Raw genomic sequence first — 18,541 nt, 5'->3', positions numbered from 1 at the left:
TTTTGCCTTCGGTGCCTAGCTGACTACCTCATTTCTATTGGCCATGCGGGTATTCATTACAGCGTGCAGCAAACAAAGCGGAGTGTTGTGAGCGTGCTTTACTTAATGCAGTGAAAAGCTGATGAGGTGCAGCGCAAGCTTTTGAAAATACAGGAATTCAGAGTGCTGTGGTTCACGTGGTGTCTAAAAGGGTATGAATCAATTTTTTGGTTTGGTGATGGGCACAGAGGGACTTTGAAATCCCCACAAGTGTCTCTCATCCATAAAGTCCAAGGTTGTTCAATTTGTCCTCGCAGTTGTGAAGCGGTTGATGATTGAATTTGGGGAGGGTTTTTTTTTCCAGCTGGAAATGTCAGAAAAACAACTCGGAGCTTCAGAGTTTAAATCACTCGTACCTTCCTCTGAAAACAAATCTATAGGCGTGAGTCGTTCTTTCAGAATACATGCAGAGTGAGTTTTGTATATTTTAGTAATTTCCTCTGCAGTAGTGGTTATATTTCGTGTAAGCTCAGTTTTATTGTAGAAGTAATTCTGTCTTAGTTGTTGTGTATCGCAGTGACACATCATAGCACAGCTGCCATCCGCTTACGAGGCTCTGAATGTTTCTCATTTGCATGTTTTACGCAGCAGCGTCTGAGTATGAACAGGTTTGAAAAGGAGTCTCTCCACTGCACTGTTAGATGCAGTACAAACGGGGAGATTGTATCGTAACAAAGCATTTTAAATACAGCCTAATTAAAATGTAGAGTGCACTTTAAAACATAGGACATCAAAGGTAACAGAATCCCAATTTCATAATTGTGTAACCCTAACAAATTAGTGCTAATGCATAATGCATAATTAGAGAAAGAAGCCTCACAGTGTGCCTTTTGTTCCCTGTTACAGAAGTGATAATAGCAGACCTCTCGTCCTTTACACAGATAGCTTCTGCCACGGCTGTCGTAGAAATAGGATCGGTGGAATTTTTCTACTTAATCATTTATATCCTCTGATTAGCAAACAGATGTACCGTGCCTGTTAATTCAATTTGTGGTCAACTTTAAGTGGTTTTTTTTTTTTTTTTTTTTTTTTTTTTTTTTTTACTACTCTCCCAGTCTCAACGCTTTGTTTGTAGACACTGGGTTTTTTTTAATTTTTTTTTTTATCACTTGTCATCCAGTGTTGACCATTTTTAGCAACATTAACACAAACACTCCAATAGAATATCACTTTATAAATGTACGGTACATGAAAATGCACGTTTCCCCGTGTATTATTCCATGTTGATGCGATGATATCTTCTTCCTGTGTTTAGGGTGAGTGCAGGCTACAGATGGAGGCCCAGTGCATCAGCCTGTCCCAGATCCATGCCGCCCAGCTCGAGCTGCTGCAGGAGGAGACGGACGCCCGCAAACACTCTCTGGAGCTGAAAGTGCAGGACCTGAAAGACCACGGCAACCAGGGTGAGCAGAGCTGTAGCTAGACGGCTGCGTGTGTATCTGTGTTTTGTGGCAGAGCGGCACCACATGGTTTAGATCGAAACGGGACAGAAATCAGATGGATTTTTGTACTTTGTTAGTTATAGAGAAACACTTCATGATATTACCTTTATCTACTTTATGCTTGTTTCTCCTCAGATGAACGGAAAATCAAATACCAGAACATGATACGAGCTGTGTCAGAAGAATGCAGTGAGATCATTCTGGTAACTATATATAGTTAACTATATAATACAGTAGTTTTATGAATGAATTTTAATATATTGTGTTGCCGCATGACCTTACTTTGCAACCTTGGCTTTGTCTTGTTTCCAGTCTTTTCGAAAGATATTTGGTGAAGAGTATTTGGAGAGTGTTGATGCTGACGGCCAGCCGCTCTCTTCAGAGGAAAGACCAGTAACTAGTGAATCCACCTCAGTTGTCCTGGAGGCCAGAGGTACACTTTTTAAAGAATTACAGTGCAGTATTAAATAAGTATTACAAATAATAAAACACGTGTTCTCATTGAACGCAGCACTGAGGGCCTGCGTGGATCACTTTGTAGATACACAATACTTCTACCTAAACACGCAACTATGTGTGTTCACGGCAATAGATTTACACGTTCCAATAAAATAAAAAACAAGTCTAACCTGTCTCTATATTTTGCTCTCTCTTACTGTAGAGCTCTACAGAGATCTCCAGCAGGTGAGGGAGAGAATTGAGCAGGAACATCATCGACTTTCACAGCTTCAGACTCTGCTGAGATCTGATGGGAACAAGGTACAAACTGTATAAACTGTGTTCAATTTCACACTACATGCTGAATCTAAGCAGGTTTTGAGTAAATATGTGTGGACAAATGTTCACACTGGTGACATAGCGGAATAGAATATCCTTAACAAAATGACCTTTTTTTTTTTTTTTTGGGAGACAGTTTTCCCATAATGCTTTGCACAAACGAAATGGAGCAGCTGGAAAAAGTTCAAACAAATTTAGAATTGTAAGAAAATACCAAAGAAAACCAAAAATGTCTATTAAATCTTTGGAAAAACATTTTGTCATTTGTTTATGAAGTTTAATTGGATTAGTATCAGTTTGGGTAACATATTTTGGTTGCATATCATTTCATTTCATTTCTTGTCAGTATAAAACTGGTAAGTATAGTAATTTTTTTGTTTTTTTTAGAGAAAAATAAATCGGTTTACTATCAGTCGTTATAATTAGTCGGTATGTAGTGTGGAATTATGCACACTGATTGATTGAGAGAATAGTGTTAACAGGATGACACTAACAAACCTGTTTGTCTCCCAGATATTTGAACTGCAGATGGCCTACGATGAGCTGAAGAGTAACAGTGAGAGGGAGATCTCTGACCTGCGCATGCAGGGTGCCACTTTAAGCCCCTCGTCAAGCAAAGGTAAACCCGGAGCTGACAATCTCTAATTAACAATAAAAAGCACTAATGTCAAGTCACTGGTTTAAAACATGGTTTGGTGTGTGTGTGTGTGTGTGTGTGTGTGTGTGTGTGTGTGTGTGCGTGTGTGTGTGTGTGTGTAAATGTGGTATTCACTCTCTTCTTTAGTGTCTGGCTTTAAGGTTTTTTCTACATGTATGTGACAATTAAACTGAGCAATGCTTGTCTTTCCACGTACAGTATGCGTCTTGCAACGTATAGTCTGTGGCCTAGAGTGTTGTTTGCATTGTACATTTTTGTATTTGTTGTGAGCTACAAACGGAGAAATCAAATTGTAGACTGCCTTGTTTTGAGCCTAATTCACATTCACAAAAAAATACAAATGTCATTCTGTGAACAGGCAATGGTAAATATTTTTTAGATCCTGGATATAAACATACTATATTTAAGTCGAAACATGTAGCATGGCAAATACTTTTTAACCAGTTCATCTCTATATGCAAAAATTGACTTTTATATTATTGAGTTATTTGTTTCTTTGACTCTTCCCTGTTTATGTCTCACTTTGATGCACATGCCGTCTTTTGCCTTTGCAGCAACCTATTTTCCCAGTGTGAACATTAAAGTTTAATCTGTGCAATGAATTTCACTTTTCACCTGGTTATCTGTCAGGTCTGGAGGAGCGAGCTGCTGCATCTACATCCCTTTCGGTGGAACTCCAGAGGCTGAAGGCCGAAGCTCAGGAGAAGCAGCTGCAGCTGGAGCAGAGTCACAAACAAGAGATGGAGCGTCTCAGAGCTCACTACCATCAGCAGGCCGCAGAGACAGAGGAGCGATACGCCACGGAGCTCTTCATGCTGCAGCAGCGACTGCAGGAGGTCACAGGCACTCAGACCCACTACAGGTGACGCACCATGGAAACAAAAACGTGCATTTTCAGTTGAAGGCAAATGTGTTTGTGGCGAAAACTTCCCTCACAAAGGCAATAATGATATATTTTTACAAAGGAAATGTTAAACACAGAAAACATAAAAGGTGATTTTTATAGATATGCCGTAGATAATTTCTGTGCAATAAACCAGAATGCCTGATTTGACTCATCTGTCAGCTTACATCTCTGCGATGACGTGATGCAACAGAACGTGCCCTGAAATTTGTATTAGAGCAGCCATACATTTCTGAAGTAGTAATTCAACATAAATCTGTTGCCCCATCAGCTTTGTAGCTTTGCAGGACCACACTCACTGCATTTATACTTTCTTCTGTTGTCCAGCTTGTATAATTCTCTCCTGTACACATATTACTTTTAATCAGTGGATTTCACTTTGATAATGTACTTGATTGATTGACAGTGTGTGTTTGCTGGGAGAGCAGTCTGAGCAGACCGAGCTCCATGATTGACAGCAGTAAAGATAACTTCTAATAGAAGCTGGTCTGCACATCCTGTGCAGCACGTGGAAGCTACCTGACCCAGTTCAGTTGACAACAAAGCCTGCACTGATGAAATATTCACCAGGGTGTTTGAAGTGCTATTCATGCCTGTTGTTAGCCCACTAACCTGTAAAACTACCCTTTCAGTCTTTCCAGGTGGCTTCCTGAGAAAAATCCTCAGTAGAAAACACAGTGAATGTGACCTGAGACATGACGCACTTGGTTTTAAAAAAAACAACAACTTAAGATTCACAACCTAAAATGGCAAAACTATTTGGTATCACCTTAAATGTCAGAAGTATGCATGAACTGCTGTATTACCCCATTCTGTACATCCTGTGTTAGAACAAAGATAACGAACAGAAGTTAGACTTTATGTCAGTTTTTAATGTTACAGTATGAAAAATCACTTGTATCTCTAACGGTCTTTTTTTTTTATTTATTTTTTTTATATACACATCTATTTAATTTTTTTATAACATGTCAGCTCTACCTCGTGGCTAAAGGGAAGAGTCCGACTGTTTCTATTAAGACCGAGATGCTGCTGCCCTCCACTGTTTGCTTTTGCAAATGTAAAACTTGACAACCTTATTTTCCAATTCCTGGCTATGCTCGAGAAAATTATTTAGACTACAGTCACATATTTGATATCCAGATACAGTATCCTGATTAATATACAGAATATGTCACTTACATTACTTCACGCCTTGTTCGCAGATGTTAGTTACACTCTTGTCTGTATTTTATGTCAAGAGCTGAAAAACAAATCAAGTAGTCACTGAACAGAAAATTACATCACCTGCAAGAAAAATTATCATTTTTACAGCTTACACTTAACTATCAAACAATTAACTGACAAAATAGTCTGCAGATTGATTTATAATGAAAATAAACATTAGCTGCAGCCTTAATTATACCAACACTTCAAGTTTTGTGTTTTCTTCAGCGCTTTTGCAGTTGTTATATAATCTTAATATTGTGTGTTTATTGTATGTTTTATTTATGAATCTCATCACTAAATAATCATCACATTATTCAAGGGAATAAACTTAAATTACTCCCAAACTTTTAAACTTCCTTTAGGTTGTAGACAATTAATACTGACATTGCGGTTTTTTTTCTGTCCAGCGTTCCAGCATCCGCCTCTGAGAGGACGGAGGAGAACGCAGAGGAGCTAAAGGTTTGCATCCTATATTTTACCTTCTAAAATCTTCTGTGTCACATGCATCACGTCTTACTATAAGCTGAAACGTGCACATGCATTAAGACGCTATGACAGCAAGGGTGGATGAGAGGGAGCAGTTGCAGCCTTCAGGCTAGAACGTGCCCTAAATCCCCGGCCAAGCTCCAGAAGCAGCGTCATGAGTGGACCTACATACATCTAACAATTAAAAGGACTGGAAGTTACGTAACACCGTTATAACCAAGAGAACTTACCCTCGTCTTGTCGGCCGCACGAAAGGAGGATTCCGTCTAGCGTGAGTGAAGCGTGATCCATTTAAGCCATCTCTCACACTCGTCTCTCCAACTTCTATCCTTCCTTGGTTGGTCACTTTCGCTCTCTCCAACCTCAAAACTCCACAGCATGGGTTTCTGAGGCGTTTACATCTTCACGCGGCGATCAGAGAAGAAGTTAGGAGAGTAGGAGACTGACAGAGGAGAGAAAGAGAAACCCCAAAAAGCTGGTGCTTTCAGACATTATGTGTTTTGGCTTAAAGTGTTTAGTTTGAGGCAAGTACAAACAGAGAAGGACTATGAAATAGACAAGACAGGGATTCATCACAAGACAGAGTGGTAGTGTGTTAGTGGAAGATGTTGCTGAAATGTAATGCAAGATAGCTCATTATCGTCTTCATCGTCCCTCGGAGGCAAAGAGAACAAACTGGTGTATTTATCGGTGGTCAAAGGGTGGATGGGGTTTAGCTACAGTAAGTATAACCTGTTTATTTCTGGAACAGTCCTGAGGAACTTTAATGGTCCAAAACTGCATAGTTTACCTCATTTTAACACAGTAAATCGGCTGTTATCTGCCACATTATTTTTGTAACTTGCTCTTTTCTGCTTTTTTTTTTTTCACTCCTCTCAGGACCTGAGCGATGTCGAGTTGTCAGCGGGAGTTGAGGAGTCACGCTGGTCTGGCAGGACTCCTGGCCTGACAGCACAGCTGCAGGCGCTGAGGAAAGCTCTCCACCACAAGTACATCCAAGAAGTAGCTGCTCTTAAAGAGCAGCACAGCAGTGAGCTTAGGAGAGTGAGAGGAGAAAGAGAGCAGGAGAGGAAGAGAGAACAGCATCAGGGAGACACAGGAGAGAGAGAGCTGGATCTGAACGGCATCAGCGGCACTGGGAGCTCCACGGAGAGCCTCGGGGGAGCTGGACAGGTCAGCGGAGAAGAGAAGCAACACCAGGAGAAAGTAGAGGAGGAAGTTGCCAAGGTACGTAGCCGTGTATTCACAGAAATGTGTCTAGACGGCAACAGTTGAGTTTGACTCGTGAAAGGAAGCAGTTTCAGCTAAAATGAATCGTCAATGAATCAAGAAGTGATTGATAATTTCAGTTGGTTGATTAACTAAAACTGCCTAACATGCTTTTACAATCTGAAAAGAGAATATTTTCAGTCTTTGTCTTGTGTGATAATAAACTTAATGACCCTGGGTTGTGAACTGTAGCTAAGACAAAACAAGATTTGTGAAGATGTTATCTCAGGATCTGGGTAGCTGCATTTTCTAATAATAATCAGAATAATCAATAATGAAAATAATCACGGCAGCTCCAGATACATTGTATTATTCATCTTTGAAACAAAGCTGCATGAAGGCATGAACGGGGACACACAAGTACAAAAGAAGATCTAGTCACACATCATTTCAGCCCTCTTAGATCTCTATTGTGTCTATCATCAAATAGAATCATAAAGGAGCTCTCCCTGTTCCCTCACAGGCCATAGTTCAGATGTCCGTGGAGTTTGCACAGCAGACTGAGAGGGCTCGAATCAACAAATACGCCTGCCAGACCAGCACCTCCATGCAGACCCTGTCGGATGAAGAAGAGGCGGAGGACAGGGAGAAAGAGGAGCCGACTCCCAGAGCTTCCCCCACAGCATGCGCCTGGCTGGAGGAGGTGGAGAGGGAGCGACTGGAGAGGGAGCTGGAGGAGAGGAACGCTGAGATCAGAACGTTAAAGGAGGAGCTGCAGAAAAGTGAATCGGGACCCCAGCAGGTCAGTACTGAACTGTCACAACCTGATGTGTTGATTTTTACCCTCAACTCTCAACCACACACGACAAATTCATTCATTTCTTCCATCTGACAAACCCCACTGCTGCCGTGGCATTCATTTTCAGATGCACTGTGTCGCACTGCAGGTGTCGCATCAATAGAATTGAATCTCTTTACTGGTTCATTAATTCTGTATGTTTTAACTCGGATTAATATTGTGTTTTACTGCTTTAACTGCCAATTTTGATTAAATAATTTGGTGCCTGAATCGAGTTTACAATAAGTGCTTGGTTATGTACAGACCTATAAGCAATAATGTGTTTGAAGCAGGTTTGTTTGGTTTTTGAGCCAGGATTAATTTATTCAGCAACATGTTTGTCTACATTTTTGCCAAATGTATGCACTATAGGTAGAATATTTATAAAAAAAATATATTATATATCCTTTTGATTTTTTTTTTTTGGTATCCAGCACCTATACTTATTTTTGGATGTATACATTGCTTTTTTTTAACCTACTATAATGTTATTAGACCAAAACACTAAATAGTAATAGACATCATCAAATGCGTGCATTTCTTTTACCTGCACCTTTAAGGCACACAGCAACATGTGAAACAAACCATGTGTGCAGCCTTACACTCCTTATTCAGAGCGGTGCAACATCATAATGTTACTCCTCTATATTTCCAGTGAACTTGTGCTGTGAGCTTTGACTAGTTCATAGACGTCCTGTCATGTTTTGAACAGTTCTTAAATGATCAGAACCAGTTTAAGAGAAAAACTAGTTTATCAGTGTCATAACAGTTTTGCTGGTTTGACAGGGAGTATTTTTGTTTATCCACTTCTTTCCAAAAGTAATATTTTAGATTCTTGATTGTACAAAGTTTCATCATATATCTGCTATGCATTCCCTGGTTTCCTCATGTTGATTCAGGATGATTTCTTTTCAAAGCACTCCTGCTGCCTTGAAGAGCGAATCCCAAGGCCTGCTTGGTTTTCACTAACCATTTATTGCATGATTAAGCTTTGAGCGTGTGATTGCAGTCGCTGTCAGGTTCAGTGTTCTTTGTGAGATTGACTTGCTCCAACACACTCTTAGTGGTAATAATTAGTCCAAAAAAAAAGAAAAAAAGTTGTTGAACCTCAATAATTGTTTTAGATTAGTTTTAATGATGAAAAAAGTACTGCTGTACTTTTCTGTGCTGAAATGTTTCCATGCATACTGTTATTCACTGCTGAATTATCTGGTGTCTGTAAAGACCAGAAATGTTATCACATTGTTTTTTGTGAAAGTGATCCAAAGAAAACCAACCAACGTAGAAAGCCACAACGATATTTTGTGAATTGCAGAATAAAGGTTTTATTTTGACAAAACTTAGATGTTTTACAGCCTTCCAGGTCAAAAATATGTCCAAAATCTTTAGATGATAAAATCTGACAATATAAGGTTCAGTTTAATTTACTTCAAAGTAAAAAAAAAAAAAAAAATTGAATATTATAGCTCGATAAATATTTATTAGTTGTTGAAAATTGTTAATGTTTCAAACAGTCATCTTTTAAAATGTCCAAAGGAGGTACTGAAATTAATGTCTGAAAATGGGGTTGGACAAAATATTCAAAACACGTAGAGTAGAATAGTATTTATTGCAACACTACAGCAGACTTATAAATTGCTTATAAAAGTTGAATGAATTACATAAATTACAGAGTTTAATCAATGGATATCTGACTTTATGTTTCAAAATCTTGTGTATATTTAAGCTTCAAATGTATCTCTATTTTCAGATGTCAGTGTGCAGTACTTGTATGTTGATACTAAAATGTTATTTCAGCTGAAAAAGTGATTCTTCGACTGAAATCAGTGCCCATCTTATCTGCAGTGTAAGCACAGTGTAATGTGTTAAACTTCGCCTCATTACTGCTATTCTTCCAGAAGGTGGAGCCATCGCCACTGCCAGTCTGTGTGTCAGGTGCACCTGTTGCCATAGCAGCACAAAGATAGTAGTGTTTCTCTCAGCTCCAAGGGAGTTAAAGTGTGTCTTTGTGTTTGCGTGTGCGCATGCATGCTGGTGAAAAGCGCTGTGTGTCTGCGTGCGCCTTGCAGAGCCCTATTTGAATTCACTTTTACTAATGGCGACACATACAGCCACACTGTCCACTGGTGTCGAGGAGTCTGTTCATTCAGAAGAAACTTTGCAATGACGGGGCTGCTGTCTGTGTTCTCTCTGCTGCCTGTCCAGGCCTTAAAGAAGGGACACAACGCTGAGGGAGAAGTTGAGGAAGAGGAAGATCCAGGCGGGTCGGGAGCAACGCAGGCTGGTGGACGCAAATTGTCATGGCAGGATGATGGAGAGTCTTCAGATAAAGATACTGAAAGGTACAGAGACTCTTTCTTAAGAATCAGATCAACGACGGCGTAAATTATATCATTATATCATAATTAGCAACATGATGTATTGATTTTTGTCCTTCAGAATAACTTGTTGCATATCTGTTTGTTTTAGTGCTATAAATATATGAAAAGGATTGAGACTGATTTGCATCTATGATTTTAGTGTTATCTCCTGTGTTAGTAGCACTCCGCATGCTTCTCTTTCGTGTTCGTTATTACGTAAGCATCTTTTCTCAATTTTTAGACACCTGCTGCGTAAGGCCAACAAGAAGCTCAGTCAGGTGCTGGTGGACGTCCTGAAGACCACGGCAGCAGCAGAGGAAACGATGGGCCTCCACATGCAGAGTTTGCGTGATGCTTCCGGTGAAGTGCAGCCGTCCCTCCCCACCACACAGAGAGTTAACACAGAGCCCAGTAGACCTTATGCTGCAGGTAAGTGACTTCAAGTTTCAGTAAAGGTTTGCGTAAATGCTGGTCTCCATGTCTGAACAGCAGGTTGAAGAGTTCAAACATGTTGCTGTAGTTAGCTGTAGGTTAGAGTTAGTCAGAAACAACATCAGAGAAAACACTACAAAGCATGCAAATTGTAAATATGTGTACATATTTACTTTACAGCACCTCGAGATAGGACTAGAAATATTGCTGTGCTTTGTAATTTTATGCAATAGCAGCTGCAGAGCTGTCGTCAGACTGGCATCTTAAATTTGAGAAAATTCAACAGAGCTTTGAATCCGTTTACTTTTGTTTAGTGTGGACAACAAAAACATTTGAAGAGCAAAGCCAAAATATGTTTTAAAGTATTCAAGTTTTTAAAATGTATTTTAAATTGGACTTCTGGGGTTGAATTTCAAATGTAATTTGTGTTCATTACAGCACAAATAGAGCATTAACATCATAAACCATGACGACATGATGCAGTGCATAATTAAGAAGATAATCCTCCTCTCTGTTTTTATTTAACCTGAAGGTTTTTGTTCAGTTTCTATAGTGAAAGAAAACACACCATTAGTTAGTATTTGTATGCACATATACAGTTGTCACACGGACATTTAGTCATGTATTTCAGGGGTCAGAGAAAAATCTGATTTCCCTGCCGGCTGACAAGTTTTCTATTTATAGTTTCCCAATACTTTGTCAAACTTGTAGCTCCTTGGATTCATCACTGAACTCTGTCTTACTAGTAAAGTAGACTAATAGTAGTTTCATTGAGCAGTCTTCTGTTAGGCTAAAATGAAATATAATGTCTGCAAATGTATTAATGGATACATAAAATATAATTTATATAAATAGAAAAAAACATGATGCGGATTTATCGACCAGTAATGGTGTTTGTGCTCAGACCAACCGCTCTCTGCTTTATACTGTGCAGTAAATAATATCAGTTGAAAACTGGTCAAATGAAAGTGTAGACGCCCTCATATGTGACAGATTCCTCGAACCCACCGTCATGTAACCTCACAACCACTTTTTATCACACGAGTTTTCTCAAAAGCTTATTTTCCTTCAACACCGCTGCTCATGTTACAGATTACTGCAGATATCAGTCATTTTTTTACATTCACCTTGATGGGAGGTGATGGCTGGTTTTATCACATGCTTGCATGTAAGTTATGGTTGGTGCTTGTTGAGTTATGTACCTGCGTGACATTTTTTACATTTAGTTCTGCAGCAATAAACACCCAAATGACGAGGTGCAGTTATGGCCAATGTCACTTTCATGTCATATTTCATGTCATAGCACAGTAAATAATAATAAATTATCCGTGACCCATAATTCTTGAAAATGATCTCCCACAATGCATCATGTTTCTGTACTGGGATGCATTGGATGTCTTTTATTTAATCGTAGAGCCAGTGACATTTTACATTTGCTATGTTTATGGTGGTTACAAATCCTTTCATAGTGTGAAAATAATAATACATTGCATACATTTTAACTGCTTATCGCCATCAGACTATCAACTGCTTTACTTGCTGTGTATCATACTGTCAGAATTAACTGAAATACAACAGGGGTTTTTAGTCACACTGTCTCTCTCTGCTCTCATGACACTCTGAAATGAAAATGAGAAAGTGTGTTGAATAACTAAATGTGAATTACATAATCTACCAACTCTCTTAAAGGCAGTTGTGTAACTGTGATGTTTCATTTACATCAGATGATGTGTGCGCTACCCTTATTATGGTTATACTGTATATTTAGCACTGGTAGGCATCCTGTTCTGTCAGGGATATAAACGACACGTGACTTTAATGTTTAAAACTAAATTACTTCTAGATGTGAGTTGAGCTGCAACGATTAGTTGACAGAAAATAATAAGCAACTTTTTTTTACATGATGCATGCATGTAGTTTTCTTTTATTATCTTGATTTATCCATCTGAAGTCAGAATGTATACATCTGCAAGCAGCACAAGAAAGCAGTAATAGACCTTTAAGACCTAAACTGTGTCAGTGAATATGCAGACATTGAAGTAAACATGACACATTTCCGCCCTGTGCTGCTCTGGTCATTTTAGATTACTCTGCACAAAGTTGCCAGGGCAGTGAGACGGGTGCCGACGACGGGAGCATGTGGTCCGGAGAGTTGGAGGCCGATGAGGGTCTCGAGGTGTCTCAGAAGATGATGGACAGCCTGCTGCTCGGGGCGGGGCCACAGCTCGAAATCGAGGAATATTTAATGGGCATCAGCCGCCGACTCCAGACGGCTCTGGAGAAGATGTTGATGGCCATCAGCAACACGACTAACCAGGTAAAAAGCAAACACTGTGGATTAAGTTCAGGATCTGTGTTGTCCACTGTTCATTGGCTAGCTCAGCTAATTGCCCTGTCTTAATCTGTATTGCGCTTCATACCTGAACATTTTTCTATTTCCTGGTTATTATTATTACTGGTTATACTTGAAAGTTGCGTGAGATGATCGATGCCACGGTCATATTTGTTTGGTAAATATGAAGATGGATTTTAGCATGCAGGCTGTAAACAAAGGGAAACAGCTTATGAAAATCCACCTACCAGAACCTGTGAGCTCACTAATTAACCCATTATATCTTTTTATTTAATCAACCAATATCAGTGTTCTTAGAAAACTCTTAACAAAAAAGCTAAACTGTTGAACTATTCCTGTAGAAACTAATTTTGCTTCTTAAAATCCTCTTAACTTAGGGAGTTCTCACACCCGAAAATCCAAACCAAAGTTTATGTTTTTGTTTCGGCTGCAATTTTGCGAGCACACTAAAGAACTTGTTTGACATAATTACATCCCTTTGACATCACTCGTGTACACTCGTATCTTTCTATGCTTAACATTAACTGGTTTGTGCGTCAGACATTGGCGTGTTGCCAATTCAGCCGGTAACCTCTTCAGTTTGAATGGAAAAAAAAAATAATGAACAGATTCAGTTTGTTGCCACTATAATAATTTTTCATGGTGTTATGACTGGTACTTCTCAGAAAATAAGTTGTAAGTTTGAGCATTTTTATCTGCTTTTCAAGTTGAGCTTTGGTTTCTTCGTTGGAACAAATTAGTTAAATACTGTCTTCCTCCCCGTGTGTGTCACCGTGGCTCATGTTCATTTTCTTCTACGGTGTCGATTTCCTGTAATTGCTCTGAAAGTCCAGACCATCCAGAAAGTAGTTTCACACTGCAAACGAACCGAACCATGGTTCAGTTTGATCTGGACCAAGACCACCTGTTTTGGTCTTTTGATCCGGACCGTGATCCAAGGCAGCTTTCACACCTGGCTTTGGTTTGGACCAAACTGAAAAGTCTGACGGTCCGGACCAAACAAGGTAGGTGTAAAGGCACCTCTTAGAAAAGTTTCCTGACATATGGATTATAATATAATGACAGAATGAGTAAAGCAGCCCGATAGGTGAAAGTTAGCGGTATGCGCTTCATCCAAACAAAGAGCCAGTCCTGTAGTTGTGCTGGTTTCAGAACTCAGGACCTGAGATAAGCAAGAGATCATCCCTCTGCTTTGTCTCTCGGCCAAATAATTTTATTTTTTATTTTTTTTTTTTTAAATTTCCCCTCTGGGATTAATAAAGTAACTACCTAACCTAACCTAACCTAACCTATTCTGACCAAACATCTGATGCCAGTTAGTGGCTACTTTATTTTGATACCTGGTCCTATTTAATTGTGCTTTTTCCGGTGAATGTGCTTCTTTGCAGGTTGAGGTTTTAGAAGAATCTGTCATGAATGGTCCTGTGTGTTTGTGCCTAACAGCTACTAGTAAACAGAAACCTCTAGTGACACATTTAGGCTTTGTCAAAACGTTTAACTGCCCGCAGTCGAACAGCGTTAACCCCCTCTGTGGGTTTCTACGCTTGTTCACGGAGACATAATGGAGATGAGATGGCAGAATGTGTGCCGGCAACAAAGTTGGCCTGTCTAGAATTCACACACAAAAGAGCTGCCTCATTCCCAGTGGTTGCCTATAGATACGAGCGGTATTTACACAGAGCTTTTGTCCGGCCAGCCAGCCTATCATAGTCCGGTTGCACAGCACATCTCCACTCCCCCTCGGGCCATCCATGCGGTGCGCCCGCTGCGTCCAGTGTCAGCCCACAGAGATGGGGCCGGGTTAACTAGGCCATTGAATGTGTTACTGTAACTGACTGCACAACACATCTTCCCACTGGCTGGGATGCATGCGTTATTCACGCTGCAATGGATTTTTTTTTTATCTTGGTAGCCTAATAATAGCTTTGAAGGCATTTCAGGCTGAGCATCACTGTTGTTCCAGCATCCATCTACACTACAGAGAAACACACCAAATTGGTTGAATGTTATTTATTGAATCATTCAGATGTAGTTTTTTGTCATCTGATTACAATACAGAACACATGTACACCTTCTTTTGGGTTCCATCTATTATATACTGTCTCACTACAATTAATTTACCTTGTACAATATATTACCTCCATGCAAAAAAGTCAAGAAATTCTGATGTGCTCTGCAAATAAACTATTGTAAAAATATAAAATGGAATAATTTGTTAAATTAACCAGCACAATTTTGACAGCCAGACAATCATATAAATAATTATTTCAAGTAATAATGCCAGAAAATGTATGGTTCCATCATCTTAAATGTCAATATTTGCTGGTTTTCCATATTTTTTTGGATATCTTTTAGTTTAAGTCTGTTGGTCAGAGAAAAACAGCTGTTGGTTTAAGTCAACAGAGGCTCTGGGAAACGTTAGTCAACCCATTTCAATGTTTTTAACATTTCATAGACCAAACAATAATTAAATGAGTCAAAGATTTACTCAAAAATCTAAATAATCCTTATTTGCAGCTGTAGTAAAGAACCCCTGAAATTTTTAAGAGCTGATTACATGTAACACAGTTTATATCTCTTCCAAGTACAACACAAGTAATAGCACAATAAACATGTAATCAACAAAGCCTTCTAATGGTTCCTTCAATGATTTTCCTGTTCCTATCGATCCAGTCTACATTAGTCTTGTCTGTGACTGGTGCAGGATCATCACATCTTGCTTGTGAAGTCGTGAACAGAGATTGATGTAACAAGCCTGATCAGGAATGTTAAGTGTCTTTGTTGAACTAATGCTGTAAATTATTTGCCCGGGGAAGGTGTCTGCTCACTCATTTCTCACTCCCATAATCTGAAGGTTGTTCATGTTCAGCGAGTATGACGGTTGACATGCCAGACAGAAGACTGTACTGTAGGTGGGACGAAGAGGCAGCATGTCAGAACGCCTTAATTGTTTGTTTTTTTGCCACTTTATAGGGAGGGAATCTGGTTTGACAACTTTCTGTGGGAAGGGTGTGTGTTGTCTGTGGTTATTTCTGTGTGTGTGTGTGTGTGTGTGTGTGTGTGTGTGTGTGTGTGTGTGTGTGTGTGTGTGTGTGTGTGTGTGTGTGTGTGATCTATTTGCAAATTTACCTGGTTCACTGGCCCCGTGGTTTGAAGCCACACCTGCTTCCCTCCCACTTTTTCTGAGCTGTATCCTGCTGTATGTGAACAGTGTAGGAAGTGAAGAGGGATAGCATCGGCTGAATGGTGAAAACTGCTTTGGAAGTCAGGGATTTTATCTTATTTTCTTTAGAGCACATGGGTCGAGACAGGCAAAACAAGTTTAGCAGAGTCAGTAGTCCGTCGGGGGTAAGTGAGCCTCGCCTGACTGAAGAGCTATCCGGCTACAGTGAGTAATGTTATGAGCATGGGAGCATGCGTGGAGAGGGAATGAAAGCAGTCCTAGGAGGAAGTAAGAAGGGAAGAATGAGTGACTTTAGATCCGCTGTCATTTCACCCTAGACTGCCTGCCGCTCGGACTAAACAATTAAAAGGGGCCCCTGGGAGGCTTCCCTGCAGGTTGGGGTTGCCACAGCGGCATAGTATTGTTAATGAATCTCCAGAGAGAGAGAGAGAGATGAGAGAGAGGAGAGAGAGGAGAGCAAGCGGGAGCAGACGTGGGGGTGTGAGCTTTACGGAGCGGCATGATACGGTTTCACTCTGAGGAAAGAAGGTCAGTGAGAACAGAACGAGGAAGACGACTACTCGATCTTCAAAGAGGACACACAGAGAGAAGAAATGCTCGCCTTTTTGTTTACATACCTCCTGCGGTGGGGTTCAGGAATGCCCTTTAACCTGCCGGTTCCACATATGACTTCCACCTGCTACCGAGGATGACACTCTTCAGTGGGACTATAACAGTTGTCACCGTTACCGGATGATTTTCTGTCTCAATATTTACCTGGCACTTGTTCTACATCAACCAGGCAGCATGTGACTGAGATGACGTGGATGTCACCCTCTCCAATTGTTGTTTACTCTTCTTATGTGTGTGTGTGTTTGTGCACCAAACACATAGAAACTGTTGCTTGGAGCTATCCACAACAGTACTCACTGCTTGAGTCCCCACTGGGCTTTATTCTCGTTTGCGGTTCGCACAGCACAACCTGACAGATCAGGGCAAATGGAAACCCCTCTGGACGACTCCAGGTAAGGAGCTTCAGCGGAACAAAACAAGGGTTGGAAGTTGTGCCTGGATCCTTCATTTATCATGGATTCTTACCGCTCTTACTGGAACGGCAGCATGCAAAGCAGCACATGGATGGAGGGGGAGGACCAGGATGTGTACGAGGTGGAATCTCGGGTGCCCCTTCCCCGACCTTTCCCACTCTGCAGCACCCTGAACGAGAAAAACGCTGTGGTGGTGCAAACCCAGATCTCCCATGTCAATCACAGGACTAACGGCCACCTTCTTAAGGTCATCTCCAAAATCTCCCTGCCCACTCCTCCTTACACAGTAAGTCTGCGCCTGGTAACCCGCAGGTGTTTAAATTGTACAGTACATTCAATATGGAACTTGCACTGTTAATTAATGTTTTATAGGGACGTTTCACGGCCTTTTTTCTGAAGTTCAGGTCCACACATGCAGATGTGATGTAAGATAGCTGTCATTCCACATAGGCACACGGCAGCTCGAAGGAGCAGCAGCTCTCTGAAATCAGTAGGTGAAAGATTATATGACTTCTCTGTGGCGGAGTCATGTTACCACTTCCCATAACGCTACAATAAGACCTTTGCTCCGGGAGATATGGAAATCTATGGAAACTAACCAAGAAATGAGAGAGAGAAAGTGTGCTGGCGGTTTATTGCATGATGATGATTTCATAGCGCAAGGAAAAGATGCCCTCTGTCTCTTGACCAGTAGGCCATAATACCAATATGATATCATTATACAACCTTGTTTTGTTGTCGTTATATATAAGCAGTTTTTTTTTTGTGCAATGCCAGTTGTTAAAGTCTTTCTAATACGAAGAGACTATGTTGTAAAACCGGCTTTAATATATTCTTTAAGGTGACATAATGCCTTTCTAAGTCAGTGAAGAATAACTTGCTTGATTTGATACATCTATTTTTTTTCAGAGCTTTTAGGTGAATTTACCTAATTTATTAAAAATAAATAACTTTTTTCCAAAACCGATACCTGGTTGAAATAGTTGAAATCCATATCTATAGTTATTTACAATATTTGATGCTATCAGTATATAACACAATAAGGCAAATGTATACAAAATCGCAAGTAAAAGGTACCAATATCATTACCTGGGATTTGGATATCAAGAGCTGAGCTGATACCATTGTTTAATTAATACGCTTGTTTGCCTCACTGTGTGGAAATCTTTTGGTGTATGGCATCATTAGGCCTGACTTCAGAATGCATGATGCTTCTGGAGGTGCTTGATTGTGTTATATTTTTCAGCATCACCGTCACCACTCAAAACACTGGCTTCGCATATATTGCCGTAGACCTTGTTGCCGTAGCAAGTGTGAAATGCATCCAAGCAGCAGACACGGACACTGTCGGCTCTCTGTGTGCAACTCACTCCTTCGAGTAAAATGACCGGGTCTGCAGGTGTGCTGCTAACGAATGACGTAGTACTCGCATGAAGACGTAAACATACAACTACATTGAGTTAATCGGCTTCGTTATCACCACTACCCGATCCAAATATTTGAGTCAGTATCGGGGAATCCCTGTTTAATTCGATCATATTGTCTCAGTAAAAGTCATTGCAGGAATTAACACCAAACCAGATTATCAAATGTGCAAGGAAAGATTGGTGGCGTGGAGCTGTATTACT

The 18,541-nt window shown here is 40.2% G+C and overlaps 1 protein-coding gene across 4 annotated transcripts in view; it reads left to right on the top strand.

Annotated features, from left to right (window-relative positions):
• Positions 1 to 18,541, top strand: part of akap9 (A kinase (PRKA) anchor protein 9) — a 68,869-nt gene that overhangs the window by 23,412 nt on the left and 26,916 nt on the right. For all 4 annotated transcript variants that reach the window (XM_069176233.1, XM_069176232.1, XM_069176234.1 and 1 more), the window contains 12 exons: positions 1,295 to 1,442; positions 1,617 to 1,684; positions 1,794 to 1,914; positions 2,143 to 2,240; positions 2,772 to 2,877; positions 3,547 to 3,778; positions 5,434 to 5,485; positions 6,392 to 6,739; positions 7,245 to 7,523; positions 9,765 to 9,901; positions 10,161 to 10,348; positions 12,436 to 12,668. In XM_069176233.1, coding sequence (XP_069032334.1) covers positions 1,295 to 1,442; positions 1,617 to 1,684; positions 1,794 to 1,914; positions 2,143 to 2,240; positions 2,772 to 2,877; positions 3,547 to 3,778; positions 5,434 to 5,485; positions 6,392 to 6,739; positions 7,245 to 7,523; positions 9,765 to 9,901; positions 10,161 to 10,348; positions 12,436 to 12,668 — 2,010 coding nt within the window. The remainder of the gene's footprint in view (positions 1 to 1,294; positions 1,443 to 1,616; positions 1,685 to 1,793; positions 1,915 to 2,142; positions 2,241 to 2,771; positions 2,878 to 3,546; positions 3,779 to 5,433; positions 5,486 to 6,391; positions 6,740 to 7,244; positions 7,524 to 9,764; positions 9,902 to 10,160; positions 10,349 to 12,435; positions 12,669 to 18,541) is intronic.

Source organism: Embiotoca jacksoni, unplaced genomic scaffold (genome assembly GCF_022577435.1).
Source record: "Embiotoca jacksoni isolate LCO1_2020_lvr unplaced genomic scaffold, fEmbJac1.0.p SCAF_7, whole genome shotgun sequence".
In the NCBI taxonomy this organism is placed as follows: Eukaryota; Metazoa; Chordata; class Actinopteri; family Embiotocidae; genus Embiotoca; species Embiotoca jacksoni.
This window is presented reverse-complemented; position numbering and strand designations above follow the sequence as displayed.